The 27,764-nt window shown below is 45.1% G+C and overlaps 1 protein-coding gene across 2 annotated transcripts in view; it reads right to left on the bottom strand.

The window, feature by feature from the left end:
- The window catches only part of CHUK (component of inhibitor of nuclear factor kappa B kinase complex), a 559,943-nt gene that overhangs the window by 354,426 nt on the left and 177,753 nt on the right, over window positions 1-27,764 (bottom strand). For both annotated transcript variants that reach the window (XR_013594756.1, XM_078642754.1), the window contains exons 4-5: window positions 24,767-24,836; window positions 9,532-9,620 (exon numbers count right to left, since the gene is read on the bottom strand). Coding sequence is in view for 1 of the 2 variants with exons in the window: in XM_078642754.1 (XP_078498880.1) it covers window positions 9,532-9,620; window positions 24,767-24,836 (159 nt within the window). In the remaining variant the exon portion in view is untranslated. The remainder of the gene's footprint in view (window positions 1-9,531; window positions 9,621-24,766; window positions 24,837-27,764) is intronic.

Raw genomic sequence — 27,764 nt, 5'->3', positions numbered from 1 at the left:
ACCTTTTCCCAGGTCCCTCTAACGTGTGTCCTTGTCTATCGCCCCCCTCAGTCTTGCCCTCGTTTCCTCCCTGCTATTTCTGACCTTTTGGGAACCTTGGCAATCAACAATTCTTCGGTTCTGCTTCTCGGGGACTTTAACTTCTGGCCCAACGACCCAGCGGAAGATGTGGTTTCCCGTAACTTCACTGAACTTCTTCTTAGTTTGAACTTTGTCTCCTGTGTCCTTTCCCCCACTCACATCCATGGGCACACTTTAGATCAAATCTGGACTCTTAATACTCTGATATTCACTCTTTCTGTCCAGCCTTGCTCTTGGTCGGATCATTTTTTGATCTCTTTTTCTTTGGATCTTAGTATTTCTCCCACTATTCCATTCTCTAAACATACCTGGGCGAGGAATTGGAACAGAGTTGACATTCCTGTCCTCTGTTCCTCCCTATCAGCTTCTGACCCTGACCTGGCTGATCTCACGCCGTCCAGGCAGCTGGATGCTTTGAACAGCTGGCTTCTGAGGGCTTGCGATCAAGCTGCTCCTTTGAAACGTGTAACAGTCAAACGCGCCCATGACGCGAACAAATGGTTCTCTCCCGCCCTTAAGGTAAAAAAACTGGAGGTACGTCAAGCCGAGAGAGCCTGGAGGCGTGTCTATTGTCCCCTCCTAAAATCCCGTTACACTTCTATCCTCAAAGAATACAAAAAGGACATCCTCCTTGCAAAAACAGCCTATTTCTCAGGGAGAGTTTTAGTTGCAGAAAACCAGTCCAGGGAAATATTTGCTATAGTCCAGGAACTGTCTTCTTCTGACAGAGCGTCTTCTAAAATCCCTTCATCCCAGCTGCTGTGCAACTCTCTCAACGACTTTTTCGTTGAGAAAGTTGCCCTTATCAAGGCTGGGATTCCGCCCCCCTCCCCTACCTTTTGTGATCCCCAGCCTCCCCCCCTACCTCTCGCTTGACTCATCTACCCCCCCTGACTAGAGATACCTTTCTCTCCCTACTGATCCGTGTAAAATCGGGATCTCCCGTGGATATTGCCCCGGCGCACATTCTTCGCAGGCTCTTTACCAGCTGCTACCTTCCCCCCCTCACCTTCCTTAACGATTCTCTCGAACAGGGGATTGTTCCAGCCCTTCATAAAACTGCCATCGTCATCCCCCTTTTAAAAAAACCGGGGGCCGACCCTGCCTCCCCCTCTAATTATCGTCCCATCTCCCTCCTCCCCTTTCTGGCCAAGGCCCTGGAGGCCCAGGTCCTAGGTGCCTTTGTGGAGGAGAGTGGGGGCTTTGCTTCCCGGCAGGCCGGCTTCCGCCCCCGGCACTCCACCGAGAAGGTGGTCATTTCTGTGATGGACGACCTTAGAGAGGGGCTAGATACCAACACTCCCCAGGCCCTCGTCCTTTTAGATCTCTCCGCCGCCTTTGACACGGTTGACCATTCCATCCTCCTCACCCGTGTCAAGGCGGCGGGCATCGAGGGCCCTGCCCTGGCTTGGATCAGCTCCTTTCTGAGAGATCGCTCCCAAGCCGTCCACCTGGCTGAATTCACTGCCCCCCCTCATTTAGTCCGGTGTGGTGTTCCCCAGGGCTCCTCTCTCTCTCCTTTATTATTTAATCTTTATATTTTCCCACTTATTCTTGCACTTCAGCACATGGAGGTCACCGTATACAACTATGCCGATGACCTCCAACTCATTTTTCACCTGTCACACTCCCCTACCAGTCTACTCAACTTTCAGTCTGTCATGCTGTTCATCAGTAATTGGATGAACGGCAACCACTTGAAATTAAACCCGGACAAGACTGAACTTGTTGTCATTGGTAGCTCTCCCAGTCCCTGGTCCACTAACTTCCGGCCTCCCTCCCTGGGCACCTCCCCCACACCTTCTCCCTCTGTAAAAACCCTAGGGATTTCACTCAATAAACACCTCACTCCCCACTCTCAGATTAGTTCCGTTGTCTCTTCTTGTTTCTTTGCCCTCCGCACTATACGGAAAATCTCCCGGTTCTTCTCTGCCCCTGCCCTTAAATTAATTCTGATGGCGATGGTCCTGTCCCGGCTGGACTACGGGAACATTGTATACAACCGCGCTCCTGCATATGCCTTTCATCGCCTTCAGTTAGTCCAAAATCAGGCCGCCCGCCTGATTTATGGCCTGCTCAGATTCCATCACGTCACTCCCCTACTCCAATCCCTACATTGGCTGCCCATCAAGGAACGGGCTTTCTTTAAATTGGGCTGCACTACATTCTAGGCCTTGGCGGGAACTGCTCCTGATTTCATCTCCTCCGCCATTAGTACTTACTGCCCCAACAGAGAACTGCGTTCCTCCACCAAATTATTTCTTTCTGTCCCCAGGTTCAAGAAAAAGAAATCTGGGGGCCTGAAATTCACTGTCCTTGGCCCTACTTTCTGGAACTCTCTTCCTCTTCACATTAGATCTATCTCTTCTTATCTTGAATTCCGTAGGGCACTTAAGACCTTTCTTTTCTCTCACGTCTTCCCACCTCAGTAATCCTGCCACCCCAGCCACGGGTTAAGCATCCTCCAAGCGCCAAGAAACCGCGTGGTATACGTGCGCTATATAAATTTCTGTCAATTCAAATTCAATTGCAAATCAGGGAGGCGGACCAGTAACGAAGGCAAGTTATCCACCTGTGTGTTTTACAGCAGTATGAATGAAAAAGCGGGCTATCAACCATATTTGACCCTAGTGACCAGAGTTTCCCATCAGTTTGTTTTAACAAGGTTAAGGATGGGGATTGTGCATAACCTGGATGCTTTCCCTTCCCTGAAAAAGCACCCTGCTGGCCCTTGCCCGTGTGACAATATCTCTGCACAAAGCACTATGCACTTTCTTCTGCTGTGTCAATTGTATGGGAATTTCCGTAAAACTTTTTTAAAACCTATTTTCGTCAAGTTTGGTGTCAGGACAGTTCATGATTCTATGAAATTGCTTTTTAACTTGCACCATCCTGATGTTTGTTTTTTTACTGCTACTTTCCTGCTTAAAGCAATTAGTGTCAGGCAAAGCATGAGTTTTTAAATATTTATTCTGTCCCCGCCTGTATATTATGTTTTCTTTTAAACATTGATTGTCTAATTGTAAATGTAATTGTATTGTAACTGTTATTTGATTTTTAATCATTATTTGTGTGCTTTTATGGACATGTTTTTTTGTTCCGAATAAAGCCTTATGAAATGAAATGACTGTGATGGATTGCCCACTGCCAGATGCTTGGGGCTACACTCGATAACTGCGGTGACTGTGTACCCCATTGTTTCTTTAAGGAAGACATGGTAGTCATGTTGTCTGTGCGTATCAGGACTTATTTTTGAATGAGAGGGTTGACAACCTGGAGAGTGGGCTGGATGGCTAGCAGCTCTAGGTGATTGATGTGAAGAGTTTGCTGGACAGGAGGTCCACTGCCCCTAAATAGTAAGACAATTGAGATGCGCTCCCAACCTGTAAGGAGGCATCCATGGTGATGGTCTCTTGCGGAACTGGGTTCAGGAAGGGGTGCCCCTGCAACGGGTTGTTTGTATTCCACCACTGCAGAGACCAATGTGTGCTGTCCCAAACCAACATTAGATCTTCAAGGTGACCGTCCGCTTGAGGCCACTGTGCCGCTAAGCACTCCTGTAACAGACGCATGTGAAGCCAGGCACGAGGGACTATAGCAAAATAAGACGTCATCATCCCTACAAGGCGCATCACATTTCTGCTACTTGCCGATCTGGCTAAATAGAGGCAGCACACTTTGGAAGGCTTGTACGCAAGGCTGAGATAAGCTTTTGCCACGGGCGCATCTAGGAGAGCCCCAATGAAGAGCCTGTATTTGAAGGGGTTGAGGGTGGTATTTGGTCAGGTTGTCTAGCGCACACCCAGTCCACAATTCACACCCAGCACACTCTGGGTTTCGTCAGAGTAGTTGCGTGGTGGTCTTGATCAGGGAGTCGTTTAGGTAAGGGAACATGTGGATGCCACTCCTCCTGAGATGAGTGGCCACCACAGCCAGACATTTGGTGAAGGCTCTTGGTGCAGTGGTAACCCAAAGGGGAGCACTTTGTGGTACATGGACACCATTATGAATTCAATCATCAGAAATGTGTGATCTGCTGGGCGGATCGGTATGTAGAAGCAGGCGTCCTTCAGATCCCGGACAGTCATTTTTTCTGCAATTGTTATGACGCCCTGTAGAGTCATCATGTGGAAGTTTTGCAACGATTATATTTTTTAGCGAGATCGAGAATGAGCCTGACGGAACGTCTTTCTTTGGGATAAGAAAGTAGAGAGAGTATACACCCTTTCCACAGTGTTGAAGCAGAATAGGCTCTAGTGATGTCTTGCCAAGGAGGGCATTTGCCTCCTCATGAAAGAGGTGCAGAGGTTCTTCAACAATTTGTGTAGGCGAGGGAGGAAGTTTGGAGGTATTTGTGCAAGGTCCAGACAATACCCCCCCTTGAATGAAATCAAGAACCAAATGGTCTGGGGTGATTTTTAATCAGCGGGGCAGAAACCCCAGCAGTCGTCCCCCAGCAGGTGTTTTGTGATCGGGGAAAAAAGTCAAAGGGCGTCACTGCTTTGAGGGGTGGGTGGTTCCTTTTGGGGCTGCACCCTAACCTCAAACCATTGCCATTGTTGCCCCGGTGTACATTCCTGTAGTAGTAACCCTGCGAAGAGGAATGGTGCAGTGGCTAAGTGAAAGTGGAAGAGGGTTCTGGAGTGGGTGTCTTAGATGCGCCGCAAAACTATGAGTGCCAAAAGGAACCTCGACTGGGCGGTGTTTGGAGGGTGCCCATAGCTTTTGCTGTATCACTTTTTTTTTTACTTTTTCAAGCATCTCATTGACCTAAGGGCCAAAGAGACGCTGGCCTTCGAAAGGCACATTTAGTAGATGTTGCTGTACCTTTGGTTTGAAACTGGAAACCTTTGGCCAGGCATAGCATCGCAAGAGAATGCTGGAGTTAATAGTGTGAGCATCTCTATCCGCGGCATCTAAAGCACAGCGAGTGTTAGTGATAACATTCCCCTCTGCCACTAATTGCTGCCCTTTTTTGTGGTACTGTTCTGGGAGATATTCCATCAAGTCCACCATTTGAACCCAGTGCACACAATCGTATCGGGAGACCAAGTCGATGAAATTAGCTATTCGTCAATGTTCAGCGTACCGTGCCGTCACCCTCATCCACATCTTCTTGCCCTCCCGATCAGGAAGGGTGCATTATTGGTGCTCTGCCTGTTTGCTCACTTTCTGCCAGTATGTACCACCAGAGAGTCAGGAAGTAACGGGCCATGAATGTATGGAGGGTCACTAGGGGAGGCCTTGTGCTTCTTATCTACCCAAGGCGTATTAACTCTCAACTTAACAGGCTCCTTGAAAATCTCCATGGCAGGTTTAATGACCCTCTTTAGCATCGGGATGAATTGGAGGAAGCATTGGGTGGAGGAGACGGTTTCTACAAGGAAATCACCCTTTTCTTGTGGCATGTGGAGTTTGACAATTTGGAATATGGAAGCCCTGTGTAGAACCTCATGATATGCTTTGACATCATCTGGAGGGGAAGGCAGGGTACAAATCTGTGTCTGTATCTAAAGGTGGTTCAAAATCATAATAGTCTCAAAGGTCCGGGCCCTTTGGGTCATGAATTGGGACATAATGGAGTCTAGAACTGCCCCCTTCCCTCAAAGTGTGAGGAACCCGAAGTGAGTGCTGTGGTGACTCTTAAGGCAACACAGGAAGTACGGGGGTGAGGAGGACAGAGAAGAGGGAGGAAAAGCAGGAGACACAAGAGACATAGCTTCATCTTGCTTCATAGGGGTGAGCACAGGTGGGTTGATGGCCTCCACAAATATCAACAACTTCTTTTGAGGAACAGAGTCCTTTGGCAACCTGTGGGGGCTCTGCCAGGATCCTACCAGTGCCTGGCTGGATATGGATCTACTGCTGCCAAGCATTCAGATGTTTCGGCAGCCATTTGAGAATTGGATACCCGAAGCCTTCCCACGCCGCAGAGGGAGGCAACGGTGGAAAATAGTCCAGATGGGAGTGCGTCGAGCTCGATCTCCGCACCAAATGCCTCAGGTCGGTGAGTCTTTGCACTAAACTTGCCTTTGGCTCAGAGTGTTTTGGTGCAATAGGGTCATAATCGTCGGCCCCACCCCTTTAGAGCCAGAGTGTGGGCCAGGGTGTGGCTTTGGATCTGGCGCCAAAGCAGTAGATTAGGCTTTGAGCTTCGAGAAGGACTCCAGCCCCGAATTTGGAATGGACATCGCGTGCATTCAGAATCGTGGTGTCGACCATGGCTGGAAAGCAGTGTCACATTTGAGGCCTCATGGGCAGCACAGGAGCTCAGGGCTGGCGTCTCTAGGTGGTGAGTAAGGCGAGCATTAGGCCTCACTGCGGTCTTTTGCTGCTGCTAAGCCTTCCATCTTGGAGTCAGCACTTTCCAGCAAAAATGCTGGTTCGATTTCGTTGCATCGAGCATCCAACTTCTTTAATATCAGAATTCTCAGACCCTCCAAGGATATCCAGAGTCTTCCACCTCTCGTCTATGCACCATGGCGGAAGAGGAGAGGCGACGAGCACATCGATTCCAAAGAGTCTTTTTGTTATGGAATGTAAGACATGCCGAACAGGAGCCCACTCAGTGGTCGGGAGACAAACCGAGATTACAGACTTCGTGGCAGTTGGCCTCAGATACTTGGTGTGACAAGAATCAAATTGGAGTCCTTTCCATCACGGGGACATTCTCAACCCGGGCAGTGGGAGTTGAGCGGTATGTAACCGACACAGAGTCTAATTGAACGCAACAGGTGTAAACTGACGAGAAGCAGGATTGTCTTTTTGAAACCAAAGAGGGGACAGATCTGAGGGCCTACCAAATGCCTATGTGCAATACTACTTCTAGGTCGCCAAGCTGTCTTACGCACACTTTTTGTCCACTTCAACATCCTCAGGCTAAGCCACTGCTTTTGGGAGGACTGCTTTACAATCTATAAGGGCTCCACAAAAGATGCAAAGAAATATTGGTACAAGAAACAGCAGTCTAAAAACATCATGTGTATAGTATATGGACATTATACTTGTGGTTGATTGGATATATAAGTGGATGACCTATGAGACAGACGTAGCATATAAAGCAAGGCCTGGGCCACCATTGTTTTTGCAAAAAAAATACAATATGAGGAAAGATTTTGGTTTTTTTCTAATAATATAGATATTGCCATTATTTTGAAATATAAAAATAAGAAATAACGAACGGATTTACAGCTATCTCTGGTAGTCTTTTGAAACAATTATTAAAACTACATGTTAAAATAAGTAAATGAAGTCCAATAGTAACTAACAGACTATAATCGACAAAGGAATTGGTAAAATATATCCCTCATGAGCCAGCTGTTTGTTATTACAGTTTATGCATAGATTGTGTATCTACAGTTACACAAGCCACATACTGAAAGTGTTACTTTGGAAGCATCTGTTCGTGGCATGTAGTGCTGCAGTTTCACATGGGCCCACCGGTCACCTGAGCATATATCTCCTTTCTTTAGTTACCCTTATTTATCTGCTTCGCATGGCCATTTTTTTACCTATATTCTTCGTGCTCCATTTGCAAATCTTGCACTAAAATCTAACAATGGAGTCAATGAGCACTCACAATACAATCAATAGGTGGAGTCGCTAGGTCCTGCGACTCGAGTAGACTTATTTCAAAGAAAAACAAGTTGTGCACATCCAAACCCAATACTATATTGCAGAAGTAAGCACAGCATTTGTATCTCCAGCTACACATGCCACAAAAATTAAGCTAGGAAATTAAAGCATTGTGGTTGTCATAGAACCAAAACTCTGCTTGTGCATCTACCAATGGTCACAAAACCCATTATTTCTATATATTGTGATCATAGAAGCTAATGATGGTTAAATCGCTGTTTGGTGTTGTGGTCTGGTAAGGATAAGAGCGTTTGTTCACCACACAGGTATACCCGGCATGGTTTATGCAAAAGCAGAAGAAATTGTGACTAGGAACGAAAGTTCCCTCTTACAAGCACTTGAGGCAATAGGAGCCATCGCAGCATGAAGGCTATGCCAAGTAGGGGGCACCCTTATTTCAAATCTCAGATCTGAACTATGTATGCAGAAAAAGACTACGCTGATTTTTTGTGAGATAAATGGATAATTACTCACATGCGAGCCCTACTATGAGCCTCTATATGCTTGTGTGCAGCTACTCTTTTGAACTATATAGGAGTGCCCCCTCCCATCAATGTTGATTACCCTGAATACATCTTACAGTGTGTAGGTTATGCTACATTGGGGTATTCATTACTGTCTGTGATCATACTGCAGCAGCATTAATATGATTTATGTAATGAGTTTTTTTAATGGCCTTTTTATGCAAGCACAGATTTATGTGGTAAGAACACTATCTGCATGTCAAATAAAGCGCCCCACTTTTAATACTGATATCCCACTAGAATGGATGGCACAGCATTAGTTGTGTGTGATGTTCTTTAATTCTTGTAACCAATGGCCTTTTCTGCCTGAAGTGTGCGACTACAGAAGTGCCTTCCTCCACCCAGATCACAAAGCTCTAGTAACCCAAAGTTAGGATAAGTGACAGCATCTATGAATGAGTTTACCCATTTTTGTTTGCAGTGCAGTGCAGCCAGTGGGCTTTTCGTCATGTGGTGTTAGGAACTCGCAGTGCATTCTCTCGTCAATTATTATTTGCGCATGGTATACATAGATAAACAATATTTTTTATTCCCTAGGTTTATCTTATTCCAATCTGTCGCGGAGGAAGGAAATTCCTTTCTCCACACTTGAATGTTATAGATAGCACTAGGAGCAGGGGATCTTTTTTGCTGTGATGAACGCCCTTCACCACAGATTGGCACAAGTATGGGCAGAAACAAGTTGGCTTTAAATGGGTGAAGGTGCGATTGTACCCATTCATCATCTACTCTTACTTCTTTCTTTTTAATCATACCCGAGACTACCTACTAATAAACTTATTTCTCTTTTAGTCAACTGCAAGGTATTTTTATATCAATCGGGATGACACCTTTATCCAGTTTATCTCTTAACAACAACTCCCTCCTACTGATGTCGAGTCCGCCCTGATCATACCAACCTTATTTGGGTGGGGTGAGGTTGCCAATAATGACGCATGCCACAAAACTGTGGGTGAGGCTTCTTCAATCAATATAAGTTGAAAACTAACTTAACCTAGGATTTAGGCTACTGTCCAAGTCAGACACAACCCTGTCACGCCCCAGCCCCCTCCCCCATTCATGCTTTTCTGACAAGAGATTATGCAATAGTTGTACCTCCAACTTTCCCTTTGTGATAAAGTGAAATTGCAACCATGACATTATGACCACAAAGGTTTTTCATCAAATAATGATATGCATAAGAGGTACACTAATATGAACTTGGGAAATCCATAATACACAAATGAAACACACCAGCACACTGCATTCTAAAATGTCTCTGCAACCTGCCCATTTAACTCCCACGTCATACCTTGCCACTGCACTCCTGGAGGACAATGTTCTCCGGTTTCAAATCTCGATGAATGATTCGATTTTTGTGTAAGTATTGGATACCAGAACCTGAAAGGCAAACCATACTGTGTATTAAGGAGAGAGAAATTACCTATGACATCCACATTTATAAGAGTTCAAACCTTATGTCGACTTCAATCTGTAACCTTTGGAAGGGATGATATATATTTCTTTTTAATTAACACAAAAACTAAAATGTCATAGTTTAACCATGGACAAGTTGTCAAAATGTGTAGTACACCCATGTATTTTCTCTTTTAGTGTCTTGAATTACACCAAGAAACATTATGAATGTATTAAAGTAATGTTCAAACTGTAAACTTGATCAGCATTCATTATTAATAGCATACATTTTGATTAGCTGCTAGCTGGTGAATCTGCCATGTTGTTGACAGGTGGAGCAGATGAGGAGGCGGGGGTCTCTGCTGCTCCCTGCTGTAGACAATGATGAGTAACTGCTGGCCCATACGTCCTCCCAGGAAGATTTCTTTCTTCAAAGCTGTGGCTGATAATTGCGCAGTTACTGTCGGTGGCAGTGAGTTTTTATTCGCGAGCTTGAAAGTACAGGCTCCAAGAAGGGAGAGTGGTTTGATGCAGAAGCCAGGGACTATTCCAACTCTTCCCTCGCCCTATGTTAGCAGCATCAATATCAGCAACGTTAAAATTCAGTTTAGGGGAATGAGCAGGAGCTTCGCCTAGCAGTGCATTACCATGGTAAAACCTCTCTTTCGTAAGGTATGAACCAATTTACAATACTTACACTAGTGAAGGACAGGTATCTTTCTCAAGGAGATATACACGTGGCTTGGCTGATTGGGTTGTAGCTTTGGGTTTGATCATGGGCGCTCTGATCACATCCTCTGTTCTGGGAAAGGACCTCTCTCTAAACTATTATTGCATATATATTCAAATGATTATTGAAAAATTGTGACATCTAATTTAGCGTTCACAAAAATCAGTATACACATTAGATAAATAAGGACATGTCTACATTTACATTTACCAAAGAAACATAAAATAATGTCTCTACATTAAGGATTGACCTCATACCATCTTCCTAGGAGGAATAACATTTCTTGTAAGACAAACATTTTTACCTGCAATTTTGCACAATCGGAAGACAAAAACAAAATCAGTATACACATTAGATAAATAAGGACATGTCTACATTTACATTTACCAAAGAAAAATAAAAGAATGTCTCTACATTAAGGATTAACCTCATACCATCTTCCTAGGAGGAATAACATTTCTTGTAAGACAAACATTTTTACCTGCAATTTTGCACAATCGGAAGACAAAAACAAGTACAACTGAAAACTTAGTAGTGGCCTAGCCTGAACAAATAACTTTTTTTCTATAGTAAAAACATTTGGATCACAATTTATATGCATGCAACCGGTGCTTTGGTGATTTAGATTTCAATTACACAAACCTATACGTCTAGACAGTTTCATATTTTTAATGCAAACCTTCTAAATCGAGCCTTGAACAGTATACAATACATTCTTCAGTATTTGATGGCATCAATTAATGGTCATGCCTATTAGCAACAGAAACAACACTATAAAGAATTCGAAAATTGTGAGTCAAAGTGTTGAAAGTCGGTGCTTCCATTTCCACGGACAGTATATGTCTGCTCTGGTTGGCATAATCTATTGGACTGTAAAGTAACATTTAGTGCAATTTCCTAGCTTATTGATGGAGCTCTTCTGATAATATACCGTTTTTCACACACAAAATTTAAAAAACCAAGGACTGAAGTTGTTTGGAATGTTGCATGAAATCTTTTTCTGTAGTGTTCACACTGATTAAATCCTATGCCTGATCTGCTACATGCAGTAAATAAGGTTGTCGACTCTTTTGGCACATGTGGCTTGTAACTGTATTAAGATATGCACCCAGAGGGCACCTTAGTGGTGCCCCCTGAAAACAAACCAGCATCTTAGTGTGCTGCTGACTGGCATCTTCCAACCTGCCACTACAGACAAATTTCTGACCCCCGGGAGGGGAGACCTTAGGCTCTCAGAGGTCAAAAACAATGCCTGCTCTGGCCTGCACCAGCAGAATGGCTTGTGAATCTGCATACCAAGGCCATAGGCTTCTAAGACTCTGCCGCCTTTGATATGCATTCCCCCAGACCTGGGAGAGGACACCCCCTTGCCCTGGGGCCCATTTGGGACCAGGTGAAGCAGGAAATCAGCTATGCAAGTAGGCGTGTTGCACCACCAGGCTAGTCACAGCCCTAAGGTGGGCTGCCTGATGTGCTCCACGAGAGAAGAGTTCCACCATTTTGATTTTGATGGCACAGGGTTATGCCCACTCCCTGCAGGAAGTCGACATATAGGGGGTGTAATGACCCCATGGGTAAGTAGCCCATTGGCTATTACTCTACACTCCCCGTAACGCCCCTAAATTGAGTATATAATTGGCCCCCTGACAATAGGAAAGCAAATTCACCTGACAAAAGAAGGACAAAAAAGAGCCAAAAAAGAAGTGAGAACTGTGGACTACTGGTGGACTTAGGCGCCAAACCCTGCCTGCCAGCTCCTGTCCCAACAATGACAACAACCCGACTCATCCTTCATCTGTTCAACCTCCAAAATCGTAAAGGGCCACCTCACATTGGGTGGATGTGTATCCAGATGTCATTGGAATACAACATCTTTGTTAAAATACCCCTCACACACCAAAAGGGCCCTTGGTGTCATGCTTCATCATCGGGGTCTTCCCGTCCCGCTGCGGGGCGGGGCAGTGCTGCGACAAGCGGATACGCTGGAGCACCTTTAGATGGAGGTGCTATGTGTTTGGAGTGAGTGTCAGTGGGGTCAGGAGTGATATAAGTGTGAGTTAAAAAACACCTGGCCTAGTGGAAAAAACAATTTTATTAAACACTGGCTGGTATTATTAAAAGAAAAGTGAAGCGGAGAGATGGAGCAGGTTAATGGGCTCTCTCTCCTAAGTGGGTCAACATGTTTCGAGGCGCGAGGCCTCTTCGTCAGGACCTAGGGGAGATCCCCCTGTCACTCACTAGTGTTTCTCCACAAAGGTAGAAAAAGGTGTATGTACAAAAAAGTGAACAAAAAAGGACTATGTGAGTAACTACAAATTAATAATTACAACACATATGCTACCACACTAATAATGTAGTATGCCTGCAAGGTAAGAACAATAGATTAAAAATGCACCGATCCCAAGGTGCCCTTAACTCTAATTCACCTGTAATGAAAAATGAGAAACACACACAAACATACAAGGTAGGGGATCATGCATAAACTGTGAAGATTATTAAGGATTTCCTTCAGAAAACACACGGTCAGTCACACACAGAATAAGTAACACATGGTGGTTGGGAAAAAACAGGGATTAGAGGTATTCAAATGCATACTTATCAATGGGGGGGTCAATGCCTCATGAGCCAGCTTTTGACAGAAGGGTATGGTGGGGTCTCAACTACAGAGAGGGAGAAGAGGGAGTATAATGTAATTCAATCCCCACAGTTGTATATTACAGCTCCATAAGGTAAAGATGGTATACAGGCTTCATCTCAGTGGAGACGGCTATGCCGTACTTACTGTGCCCCTAGCACGCTTGTGCTTCCTCCTTCGTCCGCGGCTTCCGTGGATATGAGGGAGGCGGAGGGCGGCGTGTTTATATACTGGGTAGTAATTGGTTAATTGATCAATTAGGCACTGCGAAAGCCCGCCGAAATTATAAGGGGCAGAAAGGTAACTACCGCGGGCGGCCATATTAAAGTGTTAGGTGGTTCCTATAGAAGTGGTAAGGATCTTCCCTACTCAGATCGGGTACCCGGTTGATATCCGGTACAGTCACGCATCTTAATTCTGAGGAAAATCTTAGCTCACTGGTATCCCGGGCTGGGAAGGGGAGTCGCTGGTAGCGCACAGTGCAGACCGCATTGTATCTGCGCATGTGCCGGAGCAACCGCACTCAGCGCATGCGCGTCGGGCGTTCGCTGATGCCGGCGCGCATGCGCACACTGACTCCAAGGTAGTGTCTCGTGTTTACATGCGCGACCCAGGAGGAATAACCAGTGGTATCGGGTTTAAACACATTATGGCTAGTGCAAGGCTAATACAGATGAAACTACTCCATATTGATATACTGTCTATACCAAGAATGTGTGAAAGAAAATACAATGTCCATTATGAGAGGACTAGAGGGGTTACAATTTACAGGTGCTGGGATACTCCAGAAAGAGTGTGTCAGTTGTTACGATATGTTTATGTATATAATCACATTAAAGTTCCTAAGGGGAACTTATACTGTAGTGCTTATATGCTTCAGTGGCCATTCTCTTAAAAGCTAAATTTCTTTTTTGGAGACAGAGGTGTCTGCAGTAGTATAACAACCAGCGAGCCCTAGGTATTCAGTTGAGCCCACGGGATGTCATCATTAAGGCCTGTGCGATGTGTCCCCAAACGGAACACCCAACGTTGTTCTTTTGATAGAAGGTCTCTATCATTGGGGAAGGCCTCAATGACAGTCCACTTAAGGTCATGGACATTGTGTCCTACTGTGGCAAAATGTGCAGACATCTTCGTAGTTGACCTGTTGCAGCGTACATTGCTGCGGTGTTCACCCATTCGAATTTTCACGGGTCTACTGGTCATACCTACATACTCCTTGTTGCACGGACACGTGATTAAGTACACCACATTGCGACTGTTGCAATTTGTGAAGGCTCGCTGCTCCCATGTAGACTGGTTAGAAAAAGTGATACTCTTGCTCTTCTTTGTGTATTGGCAAGAGACACATGTCCCGCAAGGATGGTGTCCACTGACCCCTGTGACTCTAGACGGTTCGATTTCCCCCGTTGCTTTTGGTCTGGTATGGACCAAGAGGTCCTTTAGGTTCGTTCCCCTCCTATGTGCAAACATTGGTTTGGGAAAACCCAGTTGGCCACATGATAACACCCTCCAATGTTTGTTCACGATCTTCGTGATCTGATTGGAGTTGGTGTTGTAGGTGGTTACGCAGATGGGGCGTAGATCAGGTTCTTTCGCTTCTGTGTCATCCAAGAGGGCTTCCCTGTTGTTATTGCGTGCACGCTTGAGGCTTTTACGAACAATGTTCGCCGGGTACTGTCTGCCCAGGAGTTTGCACTCCAGGTCTGCTGCTTGTGTCTTAAAATCCTCTATGTTGCTACAGTTACGCCGTAAGCGGAGAAATTGTCCGTACGGAAGGTTCTCACGCAAGTGGCGCGGGTGGAAACTACTGTACAAAAGCAGACTGTTCTTGGCTGTGGGCTTGAAGTGAGTGCTAGTTGCAAGTTTGCCTCCTTTGGGGAAGATGTTCAGATCTAGAAACACCAGATTCTCATTGGAAGCAGTGTGAGTAAATTTAAGGAACTGATCTTGTTGGTTCAGCCAGTTCATGAAGCAGGTGACAGAGTCTAGGTCGCCACTCCAGATGACAAAAATGTCATCTATGTACCTCTTCCATGTAAGTACATGATGCCTATGGGGGTTGCTCTGATCCAAAATTTTGGTGGATTCCAGGTGGTGTACGTAAAGACCTGCCAGACTAGGAGCACAGGTGCTCCCCTTACTGGTTCCGTGTCTTTGGAGGTAGTAAGTGTCCTCATATTGAAAAAAGTTCTTTGTGAGGGACAAAGAGATGCATTCGAGGACCACTTGTCTGGGGGTGTGGTAATCCCATGGTGTGGAGAATAGTACTTCCTCTATTATCTCCAAGGTTTCTCTATGTGGAAGACTCGTATAGAGGCTTTCCACGTCAAGTCCCACAAGAAGATCGTGTTCTGGGTCAAAGGGAACATCCTTGATTACTTGGAGGACTGCCTTAGTATCCCTTAGATAGGTATCAGTGCTCTGCACAATTGGACGGAGGAATGCGTCTGCAAACTTAGATAATGGTTCCAAGATCGAGTTTATGCCAGACACTATCGGACGCCCAGGTGGATACGGGGCGTCCTTGTGAATCTTGGGTATAGTGTAAAAGTACGGTACTTTGGGTTTGTCTTGGATTAGAAACTCACTCTCTTTTCTAGTCAGCCAATCGTGAGCTCTGGCTTCCTCAATCATTATCAGGATCGAGATCCTCACTTCCTCAGTTGGATCTTCTCGTAGTACCTGGTAGTTACGCCCATCGTTCAACAGTTTCCTGCATTCCCTGTCATAGTTCCTATAGGTCTGTACAACCGTCGCCCCACCCTTATCGGCTGGTTTGATCACTATAGTTTGGTTATTTGCAAGTACCTATCCCCCACTGCCCTGAAAAAACGACTCGAGGAACTAAACCAAGAAATTACCGAGTTCGAACTCACTCTGAAAAAAAGTAAAAGTAAAAAACATAAAAAACACACAGAGGAGTTCACACATGAGCGGATTTACCCATACATTAAGAAAGACTATGTGTCAAGAAGTCAAAGCAGTGATCAAGACACCAACCTTTCTGATACTAGCTCGAATAGCTCTAACTCGAGTAGGAATAGCAATCAGGGTGCAAACAGAGGAAAACCCTCGTTCAGAGGACAATTCCCAAGGGGTGGAAGAGGATGGATACCATACCAAGCACCCCCAGGTTATATGCAATACCCACCGGCTCCACCCTTCATGGGTCATCCCTTCCAACCTTGGGACCCACAGGCTCCCCAGTTTAACTACTATGGGCAGCAGCCTTTTTTAGGCCAGCGCCGAGGCCCCAGAAGGGGAAGAAATCGAAAAGGAAATCAGGTTCATTGGAACCAACCACCAGAGACTGTACCAGGTGTATCAACCCGGAGCCAAACAGCCTCCACCAGCCGGGGAACCTAGTAGTGAACCTGTCGGACCAAGAGCTAACAGAAGACCAAGAGAAGGTTCTGTCAAAAGGGCTCGGCTATGTCCCCACGAACAAAATGGATAAATTTAAAATCTGCCAAGAGATGAAAGAGTTCATGAGGAAACTCAAACTTCGGGCTTTTTTCCAGGACTCTACCAACGTAGGTACCGAAGAGTCTGACACGGGACTAAAGAAAAAGTCAACTTTTACCCCGTTAGACTCCACCATGCCTGTTGTACTCCTGACTTTCGAAAAAGCAGTAATGGAAGATCTAGAGAAGTTACCCAACGGTGACAAGATCTCCTTTCGGAACACGTCTAGACAGGAACAGGTTGCACTACAGGAACTTGCAAATAACCAAACTATAGTAATCAAACCAGCCGATAAGGGTGGGGCGACGGTTGTACAGACCTATAGTAACTATGACAGGGAATGCAGGAAACTGTTGAACGATGGGCGTAACTACCAGGTACTACGAGAAGATCCAACTGAGGAAGTGAGGATCTCGATCCTGATAATGATTGAGGAAGCCAGAGCTCACGATTGGCTGACTAGAAAAGAGAGTGAGTTTCTAATCCAAGACAAACCCAAAGTACCGTACTTTTACACTATACCCAAGATTCACAAGGACGCCCCGTATCCACCTGGGCGTCCGATAGTGTCTGGCATAAACTCGATCTTGGAACCATTATCTAAGTTTGCAGACGCATTCCTCCGTCCAATGGTGCAGAGCACTGATACCTATCTAAGGGATACTAAGGCAGTCCTCCAAGTAATCAAGGATGTTCCCTTTGACCCAGAACACGATCTTCTTGTGGGACTTGACGTGGAAAGCCTCTATACGAGTCTTCCACATAGAGAAACCTTGGAGATAATAGAGGAAGTACTATTCTCCACACCATGGGATTACCACACCCCCAGACAAGTGGTCCTCGAATGCATCTCTTTGTCCCTCACAAAGAACTTTTTTCAATATGAGGACACTTACTACCTCCAAAGACACGGAACCAGTATGGGGAGCACCTGTGCTCCTAGTCTGGCAGGTCTTTACGTACACCACCTGGAATCCACCAAAATTTTGGATCAGAGCAACCCCCATAGGCATCATGTACTTACATGGAAGAGGTACATAGATGACATTTTTGTCATCTGGAGGGGCGACCTAGACTCTGTCACCTGCTTCATGAACTGGCTGAACCAACAAGATCAGTTCCTTAAATTTACTCACACTGCTTCCAATGAGAATCTGGTGTTTCTAGATCTGAACATCTTCCCCAAAGGAGGCAAACTTGCAACTAGCACTCACTTCAAGCCCACAGCCAAGAACAGTCTGCTTTTGTACAGTAGTTTCCACCCGCGCCACTTGCGTGAGAACCTTCCGTACAGACAATTTCTCCGCTTACGGCGTAACTGTAGCAACATAGAGGATTTTAAGACACAAGCAGCAGACCTGGAGTGCAAACTCCTGGGCAGACAGTACCCGGCGAACATTGTTCGTAAAGGCCTCAAGCGTGCACGCAATAACAGGGAAGCCCTCTTGGATGACACAGAAGCGAAAGAACCTGATCTACGCCCCATCTGCGTAACCACCTACAACACCAACTCCAATCAGATCACGAAGATCGTGAACAAACATTGGAGGGTGTTATCATGTGGCCAACTGGGTTTTCCCAAACCAATGTTTGCACATAGGAGGGGAACGAACCTAAAGGACCTCTTGGTCCATACCAGACCAAAAGCAACGGGGGAAATCGAACCGTCTAGAGTCACAGGGGTCAGTGGACACCATCCTTGCGGGACATGTGTCTCTTGCCAATACACAAAGAAGAGCAAGAGTATCACTTTTTCTAACCAGTCTACATGGGAGCAGCGAGCCTTCACAAATTGCAACAGTCGCAATGTGGTGTACTTAATCACGTGTCCGTGCAACAAGGAGTATGTAGGTATGACCAGTAGACCCGTGAAAATTCGAATGGGTGAACACCGCAGCAATGTACGCTGCAACAGGTCAACTACGAAGATGTCTGCACATTTTGCCACAGTAGGACACAATGTCCATGACCTTAAGTGGACTGTCATTGAGGCCTTCCCCAATGATAGAGACCTTCTATCAAAAGAACAACGTTGGGTGTTCCGTTTGGGGACACATCGCACAGGCCTTAATGATGACATCCCGTGGGCTCAACTGAATACCTAGGGCTCGCTGGTTGTTATACTACTGCAGACACCTCTGTCTCCAAAAAAGAAATTTAGCTTTTAAGAGAATGGCCACTGAAGCATATAAGCACTACAGTATAAGTTCCCCTTAGGAACTTTAATGTGATTATATACATAAACATATCGTAACAACTGACACACTCTTTCTGGAGTATCCCAGCACCTGTAAATTGTAACCCCTCTAGTCCTCTCATAATGGACATTGTATTTTCTTTCACACATTCTTGGTATAGACAGTATATCAATATGGAGTAGTTTCATCTGTATTAGCCTTGCACTAGCCATAATGTGTTTAAACCCGATACCACTGGTTATTCCTCCTGGGTCGCGCATGTAAACACGAGACACTACCTTGGAGTCAGTGTGCGCATGCGCGCCGGCATCAGCGAACGCCCGACGCGCATGCGCTGAGTGCGGTTGCTCCGGCACATGCGCAGATACAATGCGGTCTGCACTGTGCGCTACCAGCGACTCCCCTTCCCAGCCCGGGATACCAGTGAGCTAAGATTTTCCTCAGAATTAAGATGCGTGACTGTACCGGATATCAACCGGGTACCCGATCTGAGTAGGGAAGATCCTTACCACTTCTATAGGAACCACCTAACACTTTAATATGGCCGCCCGCGGTAGTTACCTTTCTGCCCCTTATAATTTCGGCGGGCTTTCGCAGTGCCTAATTGATCAATTAACCAATTACTATCCAGTATATAAACACGCCGCCCTCCGCCTCCCTCATATCCACGGAAGCCGCGGACGAAGGAGGAAGCACAAGCGTGCTAGGGGCACAGTAAGTACGGCATAGCCGTCTCCACTGAGATGAAGCCTGTATACCATCTTTACCTTATGGAGCTGTAATATACAACTGTGGGGATTGAATTACATTATACTCCCTCTTCTCCCTCTCTGTAGTTGAGACCCCACCATACCCTTCTGTCAAAAGCTGGCTCATGAGGCATTGACCCCCCCATTGATAAGTATGCATTTGAATACCTCTAATCCCTGTTTTTTCCCAACCACCATGTGTTACTTATTCTGTGTGTGACTGACCGTGTGTTTTCTGAAGGAAATCCTTAATAATCTTCACAGTTTATGCATGATCCCCTACCTTGTATGTTTGTGTGTGTTTCTCATTTTTCATTACAGGTGAATTAGAGTTAAGCGCACCTTGGGATCGGCGCATTTTTAATCTATTGTTCTTACCTTGCAGGCATACTACACTATTAGTGTGGTAGCATATGTGTTGTAATTATTAATTTGTAGTTACTCACATAGTCCTTTTTTGTTCACTTTTTTGTACATACACTTTTTTCTACCTTTGTGGAGAAACACTAGTGAGTGACAGGGGGATCTCCCCTAGGTCCTGACGAAGAGGCCTCGCGCCTCGAAACATGTTGACCCACTTAGGAGAGAGAGCCCATTAACCTGCTCCATCTCTCCGCTTCACTTTTCTTTTAATAATACCAGCCAGTGTTGAATAAAATTGTTTTTTCCACTAGGCCAGGTGTTTTTTAACTCACACTTATATCACTCCTGACCCCACTGACACTCACTCCAAACACATAGCACCTCCATCTAAAGGTGCTCCAGCGTATCCGCTTGTCGCAGCACTGCCCCGCCCCGCAGAGGGACGGGAAGACCCCGATGATGAAGCATGACACCAAGGGCCCTTTTGGTGTGTGAGGGGTATTTTAACAAAGATGTTGTATTCCAATGACATCTGGATACACATCCACCCAATGTGAGGTGGCCCTTTCTGATTAAACTACAACCCTGATAAGAGGAGGACGTGCCCACCTCGGTGCCCACTGGCACCACCTCTTCACCCCCCCCCCCTTTTTTGATTTTCTCAACCTCCAAAATCTTCAGAGGGCCACCAGCACTGTGCCAAGCCGTCAGCATCTACCTTAAAGTGGAGTGCCACTTTCCTGCAACCTGCAGGTACTGACAACATCTGGTTCACCTTTTTGCTGACCACCAGGTCCACTGACGCAGCAAATGCCCAGGAGGAAGCCACCGTGCCCCTAGAGGTCAGATCCATCTCCCCACCAGGGTTGATGATGCCAGGACCTCCAGGAGCCGCCCTGCACCAATACTCGGTGTACCGGACCTCTTGCAGCAACCAACACTTGTTGAAGTCCAATCCTGATTCCAACACCACAAAGACTGACCAGCCGTCAAGTGACATCAGCATCGCAGAGTCCAGCACAGAATGGCCCAGCGGTCCTTTGTAGTTCTGACCGTGAGTACCTTGGACACAAGGGCCCAGACAACCAAAACCCCCTGTACCGGAGCCCTCCCTGGCCCAAGTCCACATACACCGACTGTGCCCCACTGCTCCCAAGTTCTTCACAAACGGAGCACCCCCATTAGGAGCTCCCAGACTTGTCCCCAAGTACCACTCTGCAACCTGTTTCTAGGTGTCCCCCTTTGTTAGAGATGTAGGGAGGAAGACTACCAACCAACCTGTCCAGCACCTCTGCACGCGAAAACTCCATGCAGGTAAACCCGAACTGCATCTTGTGACCTTGACCCCTTACCACCTTAAGTCCTAAAGGGAACACCAAGCGCCCCCCACCCCCCGGAGATACAATTGCAAATACCCGTATGCAGTATATGTTTCTTTCTCCACAGGAAAAAAGCATTACTGCATAAAAATGCATTTGAATGACATTTTTGCTTACCAGTAAAAACTGATAACTCAAAAAGTACTTACCCAATTGCGAAGTTCTTAGTGTTTGAAAATATATAATACCTGTTATTTTTCTAAATTGGGTTTCGAGTTTTTTCTTGAGTGTGTGTCTTATTTATTGGCTCTGTATGTTCAACAAATGCTCAACATTACCCTCTGATAAGCCTAAACTGCTCACCCAAAATACCACAAATTATTAATTTAAGCCCTGTAAGCCAATATGGGTCATCTGGACTTCCTACAGTGTACCTCGTTTTGGTAAACCACATAAAAAGACGGCTTCCTACAAATACCATTTGACAGTATTTTTTTTATCCCGTCTCCCACTCACTAAAGTTCACCCTACCACAAATCATACGCTTCCATTCACAGTTATGAATTCTTTGTATTGCATAATTATCAATTAATAATACATTCTGGGCCGATGTGCAAAGCATTTTTTACAGTTGTTAACACTTATTTATAAAGTTTTATATAGCACAAACTTGATCCCGAAGGATATCAGAGCGCTTTACAATTGGAGGCAAAGGTAACAAATCAGAAGATTAGTCTAACACTGGGAATCAATTCTGAGTTTGTGACTATAGAAATGCTTTTTTTGATGTACTAAATCCATTTTAGGAGTCTGTAAACTTTTATTGACTCTTATAATGGGATTGCCATTCCCATACCAATTTGTTATTTGGAAGGGGCCTTTTGTAGGCATCCCATTCAAATAACAAAATAGGTAATAAATGTTTACGTGCTTTGCAGCTGAAATTCATTGGTGAAAACTTTCTAATAACTGATCACCGAGTGAGCGTTGTATCCCATTCGTAAACGGGAAGGGGCCCCTTAGGACCTCTTCCCCACTTGTGAATGTAAAAAAAAATAAAAAATAAACTTTGTTGGGGAGTAGGCAGTGAACCAGTGACCCACTAACAACTCTCAAACAACCTTACAAAATTAACTTTTTTTTAAAATAAAAAATAAACTAGGCACTGTTTCCTCTAAAACGGGCTACATTTTTAAAACGTTAAGTTTATTTTAAGGCGATCACAGACTGAGTGGTCTTCTCTACCTAGCAAGCCATCATCCCACTCATGGCCACCAATTAAAGTGAGACACAATTTATGACTCACTTCAATAATATTCATGAGGTTGGTCACATTGTAACTCGCTCTGAAAGAGGGGAAGGGTTTTCTCTATCACAGTCAAATGTTATCTGGGCATTGTGACACTTGGGCTGGGCACTTCTTTTATCCCCAAAGACAGACTGACCCCAATCACAGTGGGCCTCTTGTTGACATCACAGTGTCAAGTCCTGTTGGAGTGTCCAAACCTCCTGGACAGGTCTGCTTGTGCTTGGGTTCACTTCAAAGGAGGGAAAAAGGATGCCAAACACAATTCGTGTGTATCTATGTCTGGTTGCTGAATTTGATCTACCAGATTTCGGTCTCTGAGGTTGTAGGTACGGGGCCTGCCTCAAACTGGATTTTACTATTCGATGTGGGAGAACCTAGGATTAACATAGTACACTTCCCGCACACACCGTAGTCCTCAGAGCCAACGTGTAGTATGCCCGAAGACGTTTCTCACCTTGAAAATGGCCACATTTAGTAGGGTTAGCCCTGGGATCCTTTACCCAGTTAGGTAGGGTACCCCCCAGATGTCATTCCCACCAACTAGCTCTTGCAAAGCATAAATAAACATTCTCTAGACACCTACTTCAGAACACTCCTCGACCTGTGGAAGATCAAAAGGGGACTGAACCTGTTGTTTGAGACCTGGGAAGAGCCTAAAAGACTGAACCTGCTCTCTCTCTTGTACCCAAAACAAAGAAGTGGACGTCAAAAGTCCTAAGGCTGACCTCCTGTAAACCTACAGGGACAGGACAAGTACAAGTGCCCTTTTCCTGCAGCTTCCCAGTGGCAATTGGACCAGGACTGGACTATCAAGTTGACCTCTGTCTGCCAGCCTGAAAGTTTCCAATTGCCTCCCTATGGTAGTACAGGGGTTTAGAATTCTACACCTGTAGTGGATTGAGACTTAAAGGACTAAAGTCATAAGAAAATATATTTTATCAGGACGAACCTGGTTAGTGTAACTGACCTGTGCTTCCATACGACTATTGACTAGCACTGGCATTTTGTGCTTCTTAGCACTATTTGTACTTGAAACTTTAACAATGAATATCTCCTGTTCCCCTTATTGGATTATATCATGTTGGTAACATTTTGTTGATTTTTCCAATTAGTTTTGGGATGTTTATTGTTTTGCATTTTGTCTTAGTTTCTATTTTAGTATTTAATAAATACTTAACAAATTGCCACTAAGTTACACCAGTCTGCCCTTTGACATACCTACCTGGAGGTTGAGCTCAGGTTAATTTAGTGGTTCTTCCAGATAGGCATTGTAATTAGTATTTCAGGTGAGTACTCACCTCCCTCAACATTTATTACCAATCTCTTACAAGCGCACATCTTAGGTGTGTGTGTGGGTGCATGCATATGTGTGTGTATGTATGTGTGTACACACACACATGGTTGCAAGGGGAGTTAACAAGACGTATGCAATTTTGGAATATGTTTCTGTTGGATGCAATATTGAATCTGATGCTACTCGTTTTCAGAAGTCCATAGTGTTTCTGTTGACCACTTAGTGATTGCTTCAACTGTCTAAATTCCTTCAGCACCCATTATATTTTTGCACCCTTCCTTCCCTGGGTTCCTCTATCTGTGCCCCGAGTGAACAGGCTATTTTGAGATGTTTTTTTTTTTACCTGAGGACTAATCAGCAGAACCAGAAAAATACTCTACAGTTGCAGAAGTATCCCAGAGAAACAGCATGTAGTCTGCAATTATTAATCCAGCCAAACCGGTGAATATTGTGTGCAGTGTAAGAATGACTCTCTTCCTAACTGAAGTCACTCAATTAATAGCCACATAATTTAGACATATACCTAAAAAAGGCAAAGGGGAAGTTCACCTTTTTCACCTGACCACATTCATGTGCAACAAGAGTCAGAATCAAAAGGCGATGAGCACATTCAAGCCATGATGATAAATCACACACCTTTTACAACTGTTAGAGCTACAGGGAATTCTTCCATTAGGCCAGTTGAATCACAACTGTAGAGTTTAAAGACTAATTAAGCTCATTTAAACAATTTTTTGTCAATATAAATAATGAGACAGGGAGATTTTACAGCAGTTAAGGTTGTAAATTCTGATGCATGCTTTTGGTACTTTGGCCTCAATCCTTCTGCAAACCGGAAAAGTAAACAGTTTTTAGCACAGAGCATGGTGTATCAAAACCAACTGAAATATGAAACGGAACACAAATTAATGTGTCTGGGGGGGTTAAACTGGAATAGGGCATGATATTCGGCCATGTGAAAGGTACTGCAGGATTGAAACAATTCTGCCCTGCCTGGCCTGTCAGATGCAACATTCCAGTATATTTTGGAAAAATAGGAGAGTAGGATGAGCTTCGAAGCACTTACCTACATCACTGAGCAAATAAAGCACTTGACTTTCCTTCAGTCCACAGCAGTTTTCAGGTTTGTTTAACAACTGCAAGAAAAAGAAAGGAAAACTAGAATGTAGAACATGTTAGGAGAATAAAAAGAGTTTTCTTTTTAAATTTATACCATTTCAACATACACCTATACCTGCCACTCACAAGAAGCGGAAAAAACAAATCACTAACTTGGTACAATGTTTTTTCAAATCAGTTCAAAAGCATTGTATAGGCAAAATATTGTTTGAAATTCCTTGAAAATTACCGAATGGAGGATAACTCTGTTAATTTCACCCACAGCAGCTGTAATGTCGGATTGCAGTACATATCTTGACAGGCATTAATGACTCAAGAGGGACGTGAGGAGTTAAAGGGCAGGTATCATGATGATGATCAAAAAAATCAAGGTACTTACCTTTGGTAGCACTTTCTGGTGAATAATCCATCAAACCGCAGACTCCTCATCTTAGATTACTTCCCAGGCTTCAGATTGGATCTGGAAAGCTTTCACCAGCAATTCTCCCACACACTGATAAGTGGCCCAGTGTGGCTCCTCAATGACTTTATACCTCCCCGAAGTGAAGGAGCAGAGCTACAAATAAGCGCCATAACTTTCTTCTTAGACTCCCTATACGGGAAGTGCTAAGGAATAAACAGGAGTTCACCTTGCTGGGTGAAGCTTCTGGTGTAGGATATTTAGTCAAGAAATCAGGGCCATCATATCACAGTGAAAAAATGGGAGGATTTAGACACTGCACTTCCTCCTGAGACATCAAAAATTACGAGTGCTGTGAATCGATTGACAGAACAGGTAATCCATTTTTCTAACTACTTATCTCCAGGTTATTGGATGCCTTTGGGTCAAAAAAAGATTTTGAATGTGATGGTCTAACCCACATGCTTAATCATAGGCTACCTCATCCCACCCTGGTAAGATGATACTACCGGGGCGGACTCAACCCCAATTAACGGAGGCGTACTCAAGATCTATTCTTTCACTGGATAATACAGGAATCCAGTTTGTAATAAAAATACTTTCAGGTATAACTCAGGTATATCCTTTTTAGGTCGAGGACTCCGTCGCACTGCGTAAGCAGTGGGCGGAGCTCCGAGATGTTATGTTTCTTAGTGTAGGGGTCTTGAACCCGCCCCTCTTCTCCATTGGCTGGCCTCGTAAATGCTGGCTAGCCATTGGAGTAGAGTGGTGTCACTCCCTTTAAATCCCGTCTTTTTCGGATTCGGGGGCGTGTTTTTTAGGTTCTTTCTATCTGTGACGTCATCCGTCACTCACCAAAAAACACACCCCCGATTCCGAAAATATCGGAGCTTTGCGACAGCCATTTCTGCCCGACCGCGTCCGGCCCTTGCATCCATCCGCTTGTTTAAAGTGCCTCTAATTACTGTATCTATGCGTCAATTAAGAGCAGAAATACAAGACTTCGGCAATGCTCAGCATCGAATCTGGCCCGGTGGACAACGTGCACCCAAGAGGTCGGAGCACGGCAGCCGTTTTACTGATGACTAGACGAGAGGCCAGAGAAAAGCAAGCGTGTGCTCATCTCATAGAAAATGTTTATTTCAACAGCTCTGCCCTAAGCCCCTCAGAAGCAGAGAAGGATAACGGAGAGGGAGAAAGGAGCGAATAATTATGCAGTTGGGTTCCCCCCCTTCAGAGTAAGAGGTTGGAGCTCTGGTTTCTTGGGGCTTGAGGGTGGGGGTCAGCGCTGGGGAGGGAGCAGGAAGCTGAGTGAGGTCCACTCAGGGTCCGACAGGATTACCCTGATGGACAACGCATGCCAAGCACGAGAGAGAATGTGATCTGAAATAACGCCAGGACGCTTCGGCTAGGATTTGTTGTGAGCTTCTCCAGGGAGAAAATGTTTAATAGCGGTCATACCACTGCTGATTCACGCAGCATGGTTAAAAGAAAACCATCTCAGCAAATGCGATGACGTCATGATGATTTCCCCTTCCGCGCTGCATCGCAATTACGTTTAAAGAGACAGCTAGAGTGAGTGTGGGGACCCCTTCAGTAGCCAAAGGAAATGCAGTACACGCCATCTTTGGGACGATGCACACAATATCTGCCCACTCAAAAGCTGTAGTCAAGGTAATCAATATGGGTGGGGCCCCAGCCCCTCTCCAAGTAGTGTTCCCGGTAGCTCATTTTCAGTTCATCACTTAAGGTTACCAGCAGCGCTGTTAAGTCAGGCCTAAACATGATTTGTTTCAATAAAATACCTTCAGGCTGGGAGAGAGTGGCTGCACGGCGCAGCAATCTCCAGGTCATGTAATTCCCTTTTAATTCTCAGTGATGTCTTCTTCGTCTAATGGATCTGCACTCAAGTTTGGAAAGATAACGCTAGGCTGCTCCTCAAAACCTATTTCCGGCTCGAGCACCATTGTTTACACAATGCCATCATGTTTATCCACTGTCCCCGGTTTGAAGTCACTTTAATTTCTGTGAAAGGTTGAGTGACTTCATGAAGCTCTCTGTCCAACTGTGTATTCCCATTACTAGCCCGAGTCAAAGTCCACCTTCTCTCTAAGATTGACTTGAGGTGGAGGCTGGTGGGTCTAAAAATGAGAATTCCTCTCTCCATCTTTCTTCAGTGGTGCCTGAAAGTGGCTAAATCATCCACTTTCTTTATACTAAACAATCAAGTCCCACAGCTTACTACGGAGTGCCTTTATTCTATTTGCTTTGCTGGTGAATATAGGCTTCAAGCTGCCTACTGGCAGGATGCGGGAAGTGCCACCATCATTATGCCTACTGCAAAAACAACAATGATGGACAGAATGTGGATCAATGTCACACATTCACCCCAGTCAAAAGATCTGGGCCCAAATCCATCGTTTTTCCACTCCACACCACCCTGGGTTAGACAATGGCGATATGCAAATCAGCGCTGACCCTGTGCCCCAAGGGAACAGTCCAGTCCGAACTACAAAAGCCATGTCCTTCCCAGAACGGAAACAAG

This window comes from Lissotriton helveticus, chromosome 5_1 (assembly GCF_964261635.1).
Source record: "Lissotriton helveticus chromosome 5_1, aLisHel1.1, whole genome shotgun sequence".
In the NCBI taxonomy this organism is placed as follows: Eukaryota; Metazoa; Chordata; class Amphibia; order Caudata; family Salamandridae; genus Lissotriton; species Lissotriton helveticus.
Note: the sequence above shows the minus strand (reverse complement) of the source record. Positions and strands in the feature narration are given on the sequence as shown.